Raw genomic sequence first — 13063 nt, 5'->3', positions numbered from 1 at the left:
CCCTGTGCTCGCTCTGGCCCGGGGAGGGACTACAGCTGCTGCCTAAAGGGCAGACAGCACTGGATTGGTCTTGACTTGTTAACTTGTTAGTTTTTCAGTTTCCAACCTCACTGAATTTACAGTATAGCGCATATTATTGTGAGTTAGAATATATTATTGTGCACAAGAGTTATACAGTTATTTAGTTTACTTTTACAACTGTGTTTTGCTTTCAATTTGCAGAACCTAAACTACAAACCCAATTTGTCTCTATTTGGTCTTGTAAAGTCATAATAGAGGAAACATTTTAATCACTAGTTTCTCTGTCTCTGTAAGCCCATAACCTCTCTCTCAAACACACACATAGTTAAACTACCTCTTGGAAAAACTGCCTCTGCCTGCTGTTTTGCTGACATGGGAGAACTGATTCCAGCCTACTGAATCTCTTAAAGTTAACTTTTGTAGACTATTGCAATGTAAACTCAGTTGTGTTCAAATACATTTAAGTAGGCATTGTAATGAATATAAGCTAAATCAGTGGTTCTCAACCAGGGGCTTGGGACCCCCAAGAGGGTCACAAGCTAATTTCTTGGGGTCAGATCTATAAAATAAAATATAGTGGCAAGCAACATGGAATTCGAGTCAGGAAACACCTCTCAGGAGCATCTCTTTAATGATAAAAAAATAACATTTGCATTTTGTAACATAAAATAACCAACTTAGACAAGAAACTACTCAGTCCAGTGCTAGGCATGAGGGGAAATGAGGCCATATTTTGGTTATAATGGTTTTTACATTACATTGCTTGTTCCAGTAATATAATTTGCCTCAGAACAGGTGTGTTTGATAGCTTCCACGTGTTATACAGAAATCCCCCAACAATCTTGTTCAACCACAGTTCAGTAGGCATTGTAATGAATATCAGCAAAATCTAACTAATACTTTTGTAAACTACTCAGCCTATGTTGGCATATATACATTAAAAACTTTTTGCATATTTTTTCTCAGAATAAACTGCCTTACACAACAATCAGACTTTAAGGTACGGCTGCAATAATTACTTGATTCACTGATTACTCTAATAACTACTTTAATAATTGATTAATCATTTAAGTAATTTTTCAAAAAACAATATCCAGGGTTTCCCCCAGAAAAGTACAGACCAAGCACCAGCGGCCAAGTGTCTTTTTTGACAGGGGTCCTCGTGGGCCAGTGACATACTGATGACAGCATTAAGGTAGGGCCCTGTACTTTCTCTGACAACAAAACAATAACTGGAATCGTTGAACTGAGGAACGCCATAACACAGATTTCACAGGGGCCCTGACTGAACAACATCATAAAAATACATCTCCCAAAACTAAAATTCCCTGATGCTTAGGTGGGGTGTCAGCTTAGGCACAGTGGGCCACACATGGGAAAACCCTGATGTCAAACATTTGTTGGTTCTAGCCTCTTAAATGTAAAGATTTAATGCTTTTTTTTTTTTTTACCATTTATGATGGTAAATGATGAGTCTTTAGACTGTTGTTTAGACATAAGAGGTAATTTAAAGAGGTCACTTTGGGCTCTGAGAAATTGTGATAAATATTATTTAGACTAAGCAAGAAAATAAACATCAGATTAGTAACTTATTGATAATGAAAATAATCATTAGTTGCAGCCCTACTGTGCAGTGAATAAACTAATGAGTAGTGCTCAATACCAAACATTATCCTTTTGATCTTGTATATTAACCACTTTTGCAGCTAAACACACCCATACCGATGAAGTTCTCTTAAAAAGGCACTAGAGTCAGCAGGGACAGTTTTTTGACAGCCAGTCTTTGCGAACTGCTGCCAATTCATGCTGGCCTATAATCATTTTTCACATTCATGTGGTTCCTTTAATGATATGGGATATTAAGTGACATCAGCACAATGGGCACGAGTGTGTCCCCCTGTGAGCTGCACCTCCACTATCTCCCAGTGTCAGTCCCCTTGACCTGGTGATTAGGGCAGCGTGTTTTGGTGTGGAGTAGCCTCGGGCAGGGTGGGGAAAGGCCTGTGTGAATCCAACAGATTACCATGACTCTACACCCCACCCATCCCCCTGATGAGTGACAGACACCCCCCCCACACACACATAAATAATTTGAGAGTTCTTTCCCATAAACCCATCAACAAATTAGCTGTGCAGAACGTAAAACCAAACAACTTCATCATTAATGTAAACAGATTACACCCTTCACCTACCCAACATTAGTTAAACACAGCCCTGACTGGATTGACAGCATTGCCTTAGAGCATTACATTTCCTGTATTATCTCTTGGTTACATGCAAATTGTAAATACTAAGTCTGTTTAATCGCAGTGGTGCTCTGGTTTGTCTGACAGGTTGCCTGCTGTGCAAACAATTAAATTAAGCCTTTGGGGTGGATAGGACTCATTTAGTTTAAAGCTTCTGTGTTTACAGATGTGTCACCTGATGGAAGCTAGAGAGCACAGTGTGAAGAATACGTTTAAAATGACAGGCACCTTTTGTTTAAAGCTAAACAAATACTGGAAGACTGGATTACTTAAATGTATCTTTCAGATGTGGCTAAATGTGTTGTTGATTTTTTTTTTTTTTTTTGGTTAAGCTGAGAGAAAATGCTACATGCTCATTTGTCACTCATTATCATTACTCTTCATCACAGTTCTGTGTAACACCAGGGATTTCCTTCTACCATAGAAGCCACTCCAAATAAGTACATAGGTTAATCATTAATAGGTGTATTATTTGGCCAGGCTCCGATTTTAGTTCTAATCAGAGGCACATGTTTGAGAGGCCGGAGACTGGAGCCTGAAATCGGTAACAGTGTTGAAGATGCTCCTTTTCCTGTCTTTTTCTTTTTCTTAATTTTTATTTTTAATTATTAAAATCGGGGTTTTAATACACTCTTAAGACAATAAAAGTTTCCATTTGAAAAAAAAGGCAACATTTATTTAGGAACTATCACATGTGAAGTCTGGTTGTTACACTTGTGCACATGACATGACACTATGGTGGTTGTTCTATGCTAAATATTCCTGTCTGACTTGATTGTTGTCAGAGTACCTTCACAGCAGAGACAGTTAAGTTTATGAATGAACCACGCTCTCTCCTGTTAAAAGTCATCCACTATTCTGATCGCTCCGTTTCTCCCTCTTCCTGGCATCAATTTAAAGAATTATCCAGCCATGCCAAACAAAAATGCATTAAAAGGAATTAAAATGACATTTTTATAGATAAGGATAAGGAGATAACCCGTGCTAATTCAAATGAATACAACTGCCGTGGTGAAATAAGAAGATATCTTGGCACTAAAAATGTCTTTTTTAAATGAACAGAACAGTTACTTATAGATCTGACAGATGAGTAAACCAATGACAGTAAATTGGTTTATTTTATTTTTTTAAAGAAGCAAGGAGAAAAAAGGAAAAGAAAAACATTACAGGAATGTACAGACACAGTCGGGACACATTGCATTTAAGGTGATACATCTACTGTTTCCACGCCAGACCTGCAGCTATCATTTGAAAACAATCAGGTCCCAAATAAGCTCTGAAAGGACTCCATTCCTCTCTTAAATAAAAGCTGAGCACTTCTAATGGCATGAATACTAACACACTATTTATCCACTGAGTGATGTTAGGAGGTTCCTCTGACATCCACTTCAGTAAAACAAAACTTTTTTAAAGATTTTAAAAGTGTCATAATTAAGTAGACGTACTAGTAATCCTCTATATATAATAGCTATTTTTATTAAAGTGAGCCCACCAGTTGGAAACAGTGTTAACTTTTGTTATTAAAAGGCCCAGCCAGAGTCACTGTGGCCCACCTAAAATTGAAATCCTGGCGCTGTGCTTGCTGTCAGTAATAGACTTAAAGTAGTCTTTGTTTTTTAGATTATCACCACATACAAGAGACATTCACAGGAAGCACAAAAAACTGAAAAAGAGACTAGAGGAAAAAGGAAAATATTAACTTGGAGCCCATCTTTGGAAAACAAGCACAGCAGTTAGCTAAATGATGGGCTAAGAGTTTTTATCTCATCTGGTCACAGTCATTTTAAACGAACAAACACATGGACATACATGCTGCTGACTGCTGTAAAACAGTGTAAAAAATTATGTAGAAAAATGTGAGGAGCACATCTACAAGCTGCCTGGAAGAAAACCTAGCACGACCTGTCTTATGACCACAATGCAATGATGATGGAGCAAAACCCTGAACAAGAGGCAGCCTGCAGTGGCAGTCCCTGGCTGCAAGCACATTGAGGTAAGTTATACTGTAGGTGAAAATGTGTTAATTTTTCATATGTAAATCTTTACAGTTACTGACATAGTTTGTCTTCAGCTACAGTACAGGTCTGTTAGACTTTTAAATTGTTTTATCTAATGCAATGTCAACTTTAGTCATAACGTTACATTCATAATTACAGTACACCCTAAAACATATCAAAATGGAAAGTGACTTGTACTTTCAGTGAGTACTTTTTTTTTTTTACTTTTACTTGAGTTTGTTTCTCACATGGTAATTTTCACTTTTACTTAAGTCATTTTTTATGAGTAATTGTACTTTTACTTGAGTAAATAGATTTTCAGTACCTACCACTGCTTATAGATTATTGTAACAGTGTAGACACCACTGTAATTAGAAAGCTGACTCAAAACTGGTTTACAACAAGGTCAATAAAGCCAAAGAACTACAACCGGCCTTAGGCAGCATTTAAATAGCTTGTTTTAGCAGAAGTTTGTCTAAATATGTTTACACAGTAAAACATACTCAAGTAAGAAGACGGTGAACCCCCTTGCATTATGACACTTTACACAACACATTAAAGTTTAATAGTTAATCATCTTAGAATCATAGATCATATTAATAGAAACAGGTTTACATGCTTACAGGTTTCTATGTTAAGGATTTCTGTACTGCATGAGGTTATGCTGCTGCCAATAGGCTCCTTGAATGAACCACATGACGGGGATTAAAGCAATTATTCTTTAAACTTCTTTGCTTTATGGTGTGAAAAGGGGTACTCAGCATGGATCAAGTAGCCATGTGTGTATACTATCTCTCTCTCTCTCTCTCTCTCTCTCTTTCTCTCTCTCTCTCTCTCGCTCACTCGAGATACATATATATCTATCTATATATATATATATATTGGTAAATTTGGTAAATTGGTATCAGTTTTGCATAAACATGCTTCACTGTATTTTTAGCCTCTCTATAACCTACATAAGTTAATGAGAACATCCATGATTGGCTACTCATAAAGTTATTATTAATGCCTGTTACAGGGTTAGAGACTCTGTGAAATCAGATGAAATTAGCCTGTATTTAATTTTCCCAGGCAAAGTAGTAGGTTAGCCCATTGAAAAGAAGCAGGTGGAGATTTTTATTTACATAATTTTAGTTTTTGCATTTTGTTGTTGGTGAAAGCGCTACCACTTTTGTTCTCAGATGCCTCCAAAATCAACAAAATATTACAGTTCCTGGTTGTAGCTTACATTAATTTCCCATATTGTCTTTGTTCCAATACTGAAACAAAGTTGCTTCAACAGGAGCAGCTGTAGCTGTAAGTTTTTGTGTGAAATTAACTGAGAAAATGTAAAAGGAAATCAAATTTCTCAGTGTTCATCAGAGTGACAGAAGACTTGTTGAGTCAACTTAATAGTTTTATCTTACTATACATGTTTTCTTCAGTATAACTGAAATAATATCAAGTTTATTTGATGAGAAAGGTTATTTTTTTAGTCTACAGTACAAAATTACCCCAACTTGTCTTTTCAAATCCAGTCAACCTAAAAATTTAAAGGCAGCCCAGACATGATTTTTCTTAAGTTAAACCAACTGGTTTATTATTACAGTGTTGTGTGGCAAGCAGTTGAACATTTGATTTTATTTTGAAAAAATAATAATAACTGGAAATTAGTTTGAAAAGATTACTACATCCTGAAGTTTACCTCCAACCTCACTCCACGTGGCGATCTGGCCCTGAGGACAGATTCTGTTGGCAGTGAGAAAAAAACATCTGCTGCTGTTTAACCCTCCCATTAAAACACACGGAAGAGAAAACAGAGTGTGAATGTGGGAGTGTGTTTGTGTGTGTGGGAGCAAGAGAGACGCAGACTCACAGACAACATAACCACCAACATCAGGTCATTTGAGTTTACCTTGTACTTATGTTACAGAGGGGGAAAATAATGTCTTCTGATGGAAAATTACTTCACAGATTTCAAAACGATATCGGCTTTTGCTAAAACTTGAACACGGTAGCTTCAATACACGTGGAACAGCATCCCGATGTATCCATTTTTTTCCCCCCACCTGGTATTTAAGGACCTTGAAACAGCAGCTCTTCCAGTTAATGATTGGCCACTGCGGGGGAAAGTGTGCACTTACACTGTTGACTCTTATCGCTGCTGACCACAAAGCCACTGGAGCAGTATCTCTGTGGCTGACATTATTGGAGAGGACAGTGCTTCATTTAAAGAGACAGGGCAATTTATTTTTGTCTGCTGTGGAAGAGATAGCAGGCACACACAGATGCTGTTCACACATATGGGTCTTTAATTGAGAGCAGACTGCAGTTTTATTCTGTGGGAATGACATTTATTGGCTAATAGAACAGAAAATTGAATGGAAACTCTGAATAATGAATAAAGATGATTGGAATATGTGTTTTCGCTCCATCTCCTGTTCTGTCATAAAACACTTTGCTAATATTTGAACAAAGACCTACAAACACTAGTTCTTCTTGTGGGAGTGAGATCTACATTCATACTTCAATAGGTTCAGCCAGCAGAACCATCTTTTTATACTTAAAAATAGAAGTGCAACACTTTTGTTTTTGCTCCTCTTTTTTATGTTGAAGTAAAAAAAAAACCTCATACTTCTTCTGTGCACAAAAAAGGTTTATTTCTGTCAATTTTGTTCACAGATTTGTTAAAATGTTAGTGAGCACTTCATCTTTACCATGATAATCCATCCACTTGATAGGTGTGGTATATAGAAATGCTGATTAAACAGCATGGTTATGACACAGTGTGCCATGGACTGGTCACAATGAAAGGCCCCTCTAAAACATGCAGTTTTATCTTGAAATTAGACATCCATTAGGCACTGAAGTATCTTCTTTTAGGGCTATGGATGCCAATTTTTTACCCCAGGATTACAAAGTCATGACCCGCCCTAGTCTGCCCTAACCCAAACTGTAACTCTGATATCCTTACCGTAATCAAGTAGGGTAGGGCAGGTCATGACTTTGCCCTTCTGGGGAAAAAATGGTATCTGTAGCCCTATTAAAAATAGCCATAGCTCAGTGCCAATTAAATGTCATAAAACTGTACATTTTAGAGTGGCCTATTGTGATCAGTCCAAGGCCACCTGTGAAAGAGAGTGCTGCAGGTATGATGTATTTTGCAGGACAGAGTTTGGATTAGTGCAGAAAATAAGTTGTTTGGCGAACAAAAGTTAATGATGGTTACATGTTTGTTTAGCAAAACAATCTTAACAAATGAACACCGCTTTTATTATTTTTGTAGTGGGAATGCAATCGCCAGAAGTAAAAAGCTAAGCAAGGTACATAGTGCATAGCAAATAATGAATACCATTTGGCGTGATGGTGTGTAATGTCCACAACAAACACCGTAGTCTCATTTAGCAACTTGATGGAACAGTCTTTTTAAGTGGGGACAAAATGTGAAAAAAATCTTAAGCTTGAGTTACCCACAGACCTTATTTCAGGCAAATAAAAACCCATTAGAAAATTAATTCACTTGAGATGAGGGGAATGGAAGTGCTAACATACCAACTCATTTCGAAGAAGTTTCGAATAAGTGCTCAATAACACAAAATTTGAACAAATTTGTGGACAAAAGCTAAGAGACATAAACCTTTTGTGTGACCAGAAGAAATCTGAGATCTTTGACTTCAATTCATAAAAAGTGGGAACGTATAATAGTATATAGTTATACTTTTGTTGAGAACATTGATTCAGCATTTGTACTCCTCTCTCTTCTTATCTTAAGACTCAGTCTGCCTTCCCAGCGAGACTAGCCTCTGAACAGGCACATCAGCAGAGAGGGCTGAGTCCCACCAGCTGTACTCTGGTGACAGCACACAGGTTGGCCTGTGGTCGATCAGGTAGCGGTTCAGGTAGCTCTCCTCAAGGCCCCTGGCCATCACCCCATTAGACTGATCCTGCAGGATGAGTACAGAACAGGATCGAGCCAGTTTGTACATCTCAGGAACCAAGCCCCCGTACAGCTCAGAGGTGTAGTAGTAGTCCCCTTCACCTTCCTGCACGCAAGCTGATGAGACTTCTTCCACTTCGTAAGGAAATGCATTTCGCGGCATCCCATAGAGTTCTGGGTGCAACGTAGCCACCAAATGTCCAAGGACTTCTTCTCCCACAGGGGCCACAAACTCCTGATCGATGTCAGCACAGAAGATGTATTCAACCTCCTTGCTGATTGGGTTCCTGATGGCGTCAGCGAGCAGGGACATCCGGCGATAGGCCAGCTTGTCCCACCCGGGCAGCTCTGCAACAGGAACCACCTTCAGCTCTCGATCAGACCCTAGCTCGATGGGGGGATCCAGAGAGCGGGGATTGTCTGTGAGAATGTAGTAGGTGACCGTCTGACCAGGGAGAAAGTGGGTTTCAGCTGAAGTGAGGAAACGTCGGACAAACCTGGCATAAGTTCCCACCACGAGGGCCAGCAGACCTATACGGATGTCCTGTTGTGCAAATTTAGCCCTACGCCGAGCTGAGTTACGGGCGTCACCCCACACTAATGGAGCACCCCATGGTGTCTGCACAGGAGTTTGTGGCACAGCTACCTTGACAACCGTCATGTCTGTTATCATTTTCCCCCTGTCCATTCCCAAGGCATGAAAGATAGGATGATGTGACTTCACACTGACAGCGGCTTTACGTCCATGGAGGTAATCTGAGGGGGCAAAACAGCTGTTGTTTATATTTCAACACCGAAGTAATTATTCTGTGGTAGAAATGGTACACAGTAACACCTTTTGAGAAGTACACGCATACACTTTTGTAAAGCAGGACAAAAGTAATCCAGTTCAGTTCATCTGACAGCTGACCTTATATAACTACTTTTAACTTTTGCCATGCATCTGTGTCTAGAATAGTTGATACTGGAGAATATATTGCATACTTAAAATAATTTGTCAAAATCAAGACAAAATGCACATAACTGAACTGGACTGGTTATATTTTCCATTTACTGCCACAAGCGATTTTTTTCTATGTGCATTTAGTGTCCTGGCACAAGAAAGGGGAACAAATACTTCTGTACACTTACATATGATAAGAGACAGGAGAAAACAGTACAGGACCAGTTGTATTCTGGTCACTCTGATTGGTCCTGTTTGAAGGACAAACACACAGATATACATGTAATTAAGTTAAAGTTGCCATATAGACTCTTCCAGTAAAAACTTTTTCTTACAAATGTTCCTTAAAACCGGTAAAACAGGTAAAAAAGACTCAGACGGCTCAAAGGAATGAAAAGAATCTACTGCTAAAGAAATATCTCCTATTGGAAACGTAGCAGCCTTGCACAAAAATGTAATCTTTAAAGGACTAGTGTGTATGATTTAGTGGCATCTAGTGGTGAGGCTGTAGACTGCAAACTGAATACCATTCCACTCAAACTCCACTTCCAAGTGTATTAGAGAAACTAGAGTGGCAACAAAACTTGTGAAAAGTATAAAGTGGTGCTTCAACATGGTGGCTTCTTAACACTTATTTTCAGGTGGATTATACACTAATGAAAACATACTTTTGACAATTTTATTTCAGCATTTTTTCAGGACACGGGCCCCTAAGCTGACAGACAGACAGAGCAGGGACCCCTACTAAATTTACTGAATATTCTTCTCTTCTCTTTTTTGCACTTACATGTAGCTGCTAAGTCTGCAGCAATTGCAGCATGGCTAATATTAGCTTTGTTAGCCTCAGGTTCTACACTTTTGCCAGTAGTTTCTGAGGTGAAAGGTTGACCTTGCTTGGGGTAATAATGCAGCTAATTGGCCAATATGTTTCAGTAATATGTAGCCAACTAGTTTGCTGTCATGGATAGCTGCCATGGTGATTTAGTAGGTTAGCTAGCTTTTGATAATGTTACGTAAATTAAATGTTTTGAGTTTTTTATCCAAATAGGAATTGGATTCATGTTAATGTGTATCAGACATAATTTAATTTAAAAAACAAATGGTTGGGCAGCTCCCCGCAGTAACTCTGACCCATGTTATATTATATATATTTCTGCTGTGCCAATAAATCCCAATAAATCTTACACCCTGGACCTTGAAAGCACATTCAACACTTATATGCTATACTGATATGCTATGCTATTGCATTATACATTATATACTATTTATTGTCTATTGGCTGGCTGACATTTTTAAGTAATTTAATTAACTAAGTTTATGATGAAAATATTTCTTTTAAGATCTTAAAGAATTCAGGGTAACTGCTGACACACAATGAGATAATCATAGTGCATAAAGTCCTGTTCTGATTTTGAGGAAGCTCAGTAAAAAGACAAAATAACAAACAAGAGATAATATATCAAATGAACAGTGTCAGCTGGAATATACGAAATAATAAATGTGATGCTGAGCAAAGAGAAATACACCAGGAGGCAGAGTGGGCTGACGAGTGTTAGAGATTATGAAAACAGATGAGTGTTGAACCAAAAGTAACACATGATTGCATGCAATAGAACCTAAATAGAAGCACATGTGCATTAATGTTAGATGTTTGGCTAAGAGGTTAAGGACATAAGCACAAAAGTTTTTTGGATTAATCAAGGGGTTATTTCTCCTTCCTGGACATATTTTTGGGATCAGATTGCTCATTGAAAACCTGTGAAAGCTTTGCACCCAGCCTGTCAGCCTCTATCCAAATCTCCTCACCTTTAAAGAGAACAAAGGCTTTAACTGACCACCTACAACGGTCACCAAATCAATGACAAGTGAAGTGAAAACACGAACAGGAGAGGTGGAGCAGTGGTTGAGGTTGTACTGACCTGCGGACGTCTTGCAGAACGGGAACAGTGCCATGTTTTGACCTGCTGGTGGATAAATGCACAAACCTTTGTCTGAGGCCACAGTTTCTGCCAAATATCTCCTCTGCTTACTCTGTTGCTCTCCTGCTCTCTCTGACTCTTCCTGGAAATTTTGCTGTAGGTCTACTGTTACTTTACGCCAGTGATTATTTTCTTACCTTGCCCCTTCTTTCTCTTTCTCTTCTTCTTGCTTTAACAATATTTTCCGCTCCCTTTTTTTTTCACATATCTTCTGTCTCGCTCCCCCTTTACTTTCCCCCTCAGGCTTTTGCAGTATTCAGTTTTGGAGAAAAACCAAAGCAACCAGATGTGTGGGGAGTCTGGGCAAATGGGAGGAGCTGAGGAGTGGAGGATAAGACAGACAAGGAAAGAAAAGAATTAAATGGTCAAATTTCATACACAGTGAAGAGAGAAGTGGATTATAACATTCTTTCCTCCTACTCATGTTGGAACTATGACAAAAAATGTAAGACTATGTGTAGTTGCTCAAAAACTTTTGGGGGAATCTCAGTAAACACTCTTGTTTCCTTAGGATTTACTCTCTTTAAATGAAAATGTTTGTATATCTCAAGTGTTTCATGATTCAGAATAGATAAGAGCCAGTAGTAAGTACAATCATACCACTGTTTTACAGACCAGACTTAAGGTCACGTCAGCAAGGTGCTGTATTCTTTCTGTCCACAAGGTGGTGCCACTCAACAGGAAATACAAAGGCAGGATGTCAACAGTAAACATATGGTGATGACATAGAGGGCTTTCAAGAGATTGTGATGTTATCAAGCTATAATTCTATATAACTTTATTATCAAAATGATATTGAGAGACAATTTAGGAAAAACATGGTGTCAAAGTCTGTTATGAATACAAATCTCTCAAGTGGATCCCTATCATCTACTGAACTCTGTGTCAGGAGTTCTCAACCTTTTCTAATTTAAGACCCACCTCTGATTGTTAAAAACAAATTTGAGGATGACCCTCCCAATAAATGAGGAAAAACTTAATATGACAATAAAGGGGTTCAGCATGACTGAGAGCCATTAGGGGTCTAAATTTAATGTATTCAGGGTAATATTTCCTCACCACCATATGTTTTAGAGTTTTTACTGCCACAGTGTTGTTCCCTACATTACTTTTTTGTTTGTCTCGTTTGTCTCCACCTGATCATGTGTCGTGATTGGTGTGGTGACATTCATTGTGAGTTTCAGAGACCCTGGTTCCTCCGTCTAGGTGCCTTAAAATACCGAAATAAGTACACTGCAACAACATTTTTATGTTAAATACTTTTAATTTTACATTAATTTACAAAAAAAAGAATACATAATAATTCAGCCCTCTGGCATAAACTTGAGTATATCTCTGGCATAAACTAATAGTAATCCTAAAAGAAAACTGACATGGCAAGTTTTATAAAATGCATGCCCCTTTCTTTAAAACCTTCCTTGAGAAACAGGAATTTTTCTTTTCAAGAAGTATTGTTTGCTGAAGCTGTAGTTGTTGTGGAAACAGTAGATTTATGCAGTTGTAGTGGTTATACATGCTTTGCAGTACCACAGATGGGACAGGTTGTCTTTGTGAAAAAGAAAATAAATTGTGAAAATCTGTCATAAATCAAGAGTGCACTGGTTGAGAATGACTTCTCTATGTGATGAAATGTATTACGTGTTACAGTGATTGTGAGTATTGTGTTTCATTTTGAACTCCAGATTCAAAACTCATCAAGGCTGGGTGACATGACTAAATAATAAAATATCCTTTTTTGTTAAGCGTGGGGATGAATACAGAAACATGATATCATCACTTACAAGGCCATATGCATAAAAAGAGTCTATGCTCTGCTAGCCTTTGTGAGGCTGCACCTTGAGCCAAATGCAAGCATCAACATGCTAACATCCTCACACTGACAATACTAGCAAGCTGATGTTTCACAGGCATGTTTACCATGTTGGTTTACCATGTTAGCATACTTATGTTTGCTATTTACC

The 13063-nt window shown here is 38.2% G+C and overlaps 1 protein-coding gene across 1 annotated transcript; it reads right to left on the bottom strand.

Annotated features, from left to right (window-relative positions):
- Nucleotides 1-7945: 7945 nt before the first annotated feature.
- LOC146331331 (globoside alpha-1,3-N-acetylgalactosaminyltransferase 1-like) lies at nt 7946-11543 on the bottom strand. The gene is made up of 3 exons (XM_084729672.1): nt 11043-11543; nt 9312-9374; nt 7946-8936 (listed from the first exon to the last, which is right to left on the bottom strand). Exons 1-3 carry the CDS (start codon nt 11074-11076, stop codon nt 8011-8013), a joined length of 1023 nt encoding a protein of 340 aa, XP_084585798.1. The 5' UTR covers nt 11077-11543; the 3' UTR covers nt 7946-8010.
- Nucleotides 11544-13063: the final 1520 nt, after the last annotated feature.

This window comes from Lutjanus erythropterus, chromosome 2 (genome assembly GCF_056507025.1).
Source record: "Lutjanus erythropterus isolate fLutEry1 chromosome 2, fLutEry1.hap2, whole genome shotgun sequence".
NCBI lineage: Eukaryota > Metazoa > Chordata > Actinopteri > Lutjaniformes > Lutjanidae > Lutjanus > Lutjanus erythropterus.
Note: the sequence above shows the minus strand (reverse complement) of the source record. Positions and strands in the feature narration are given on the sequence as shown.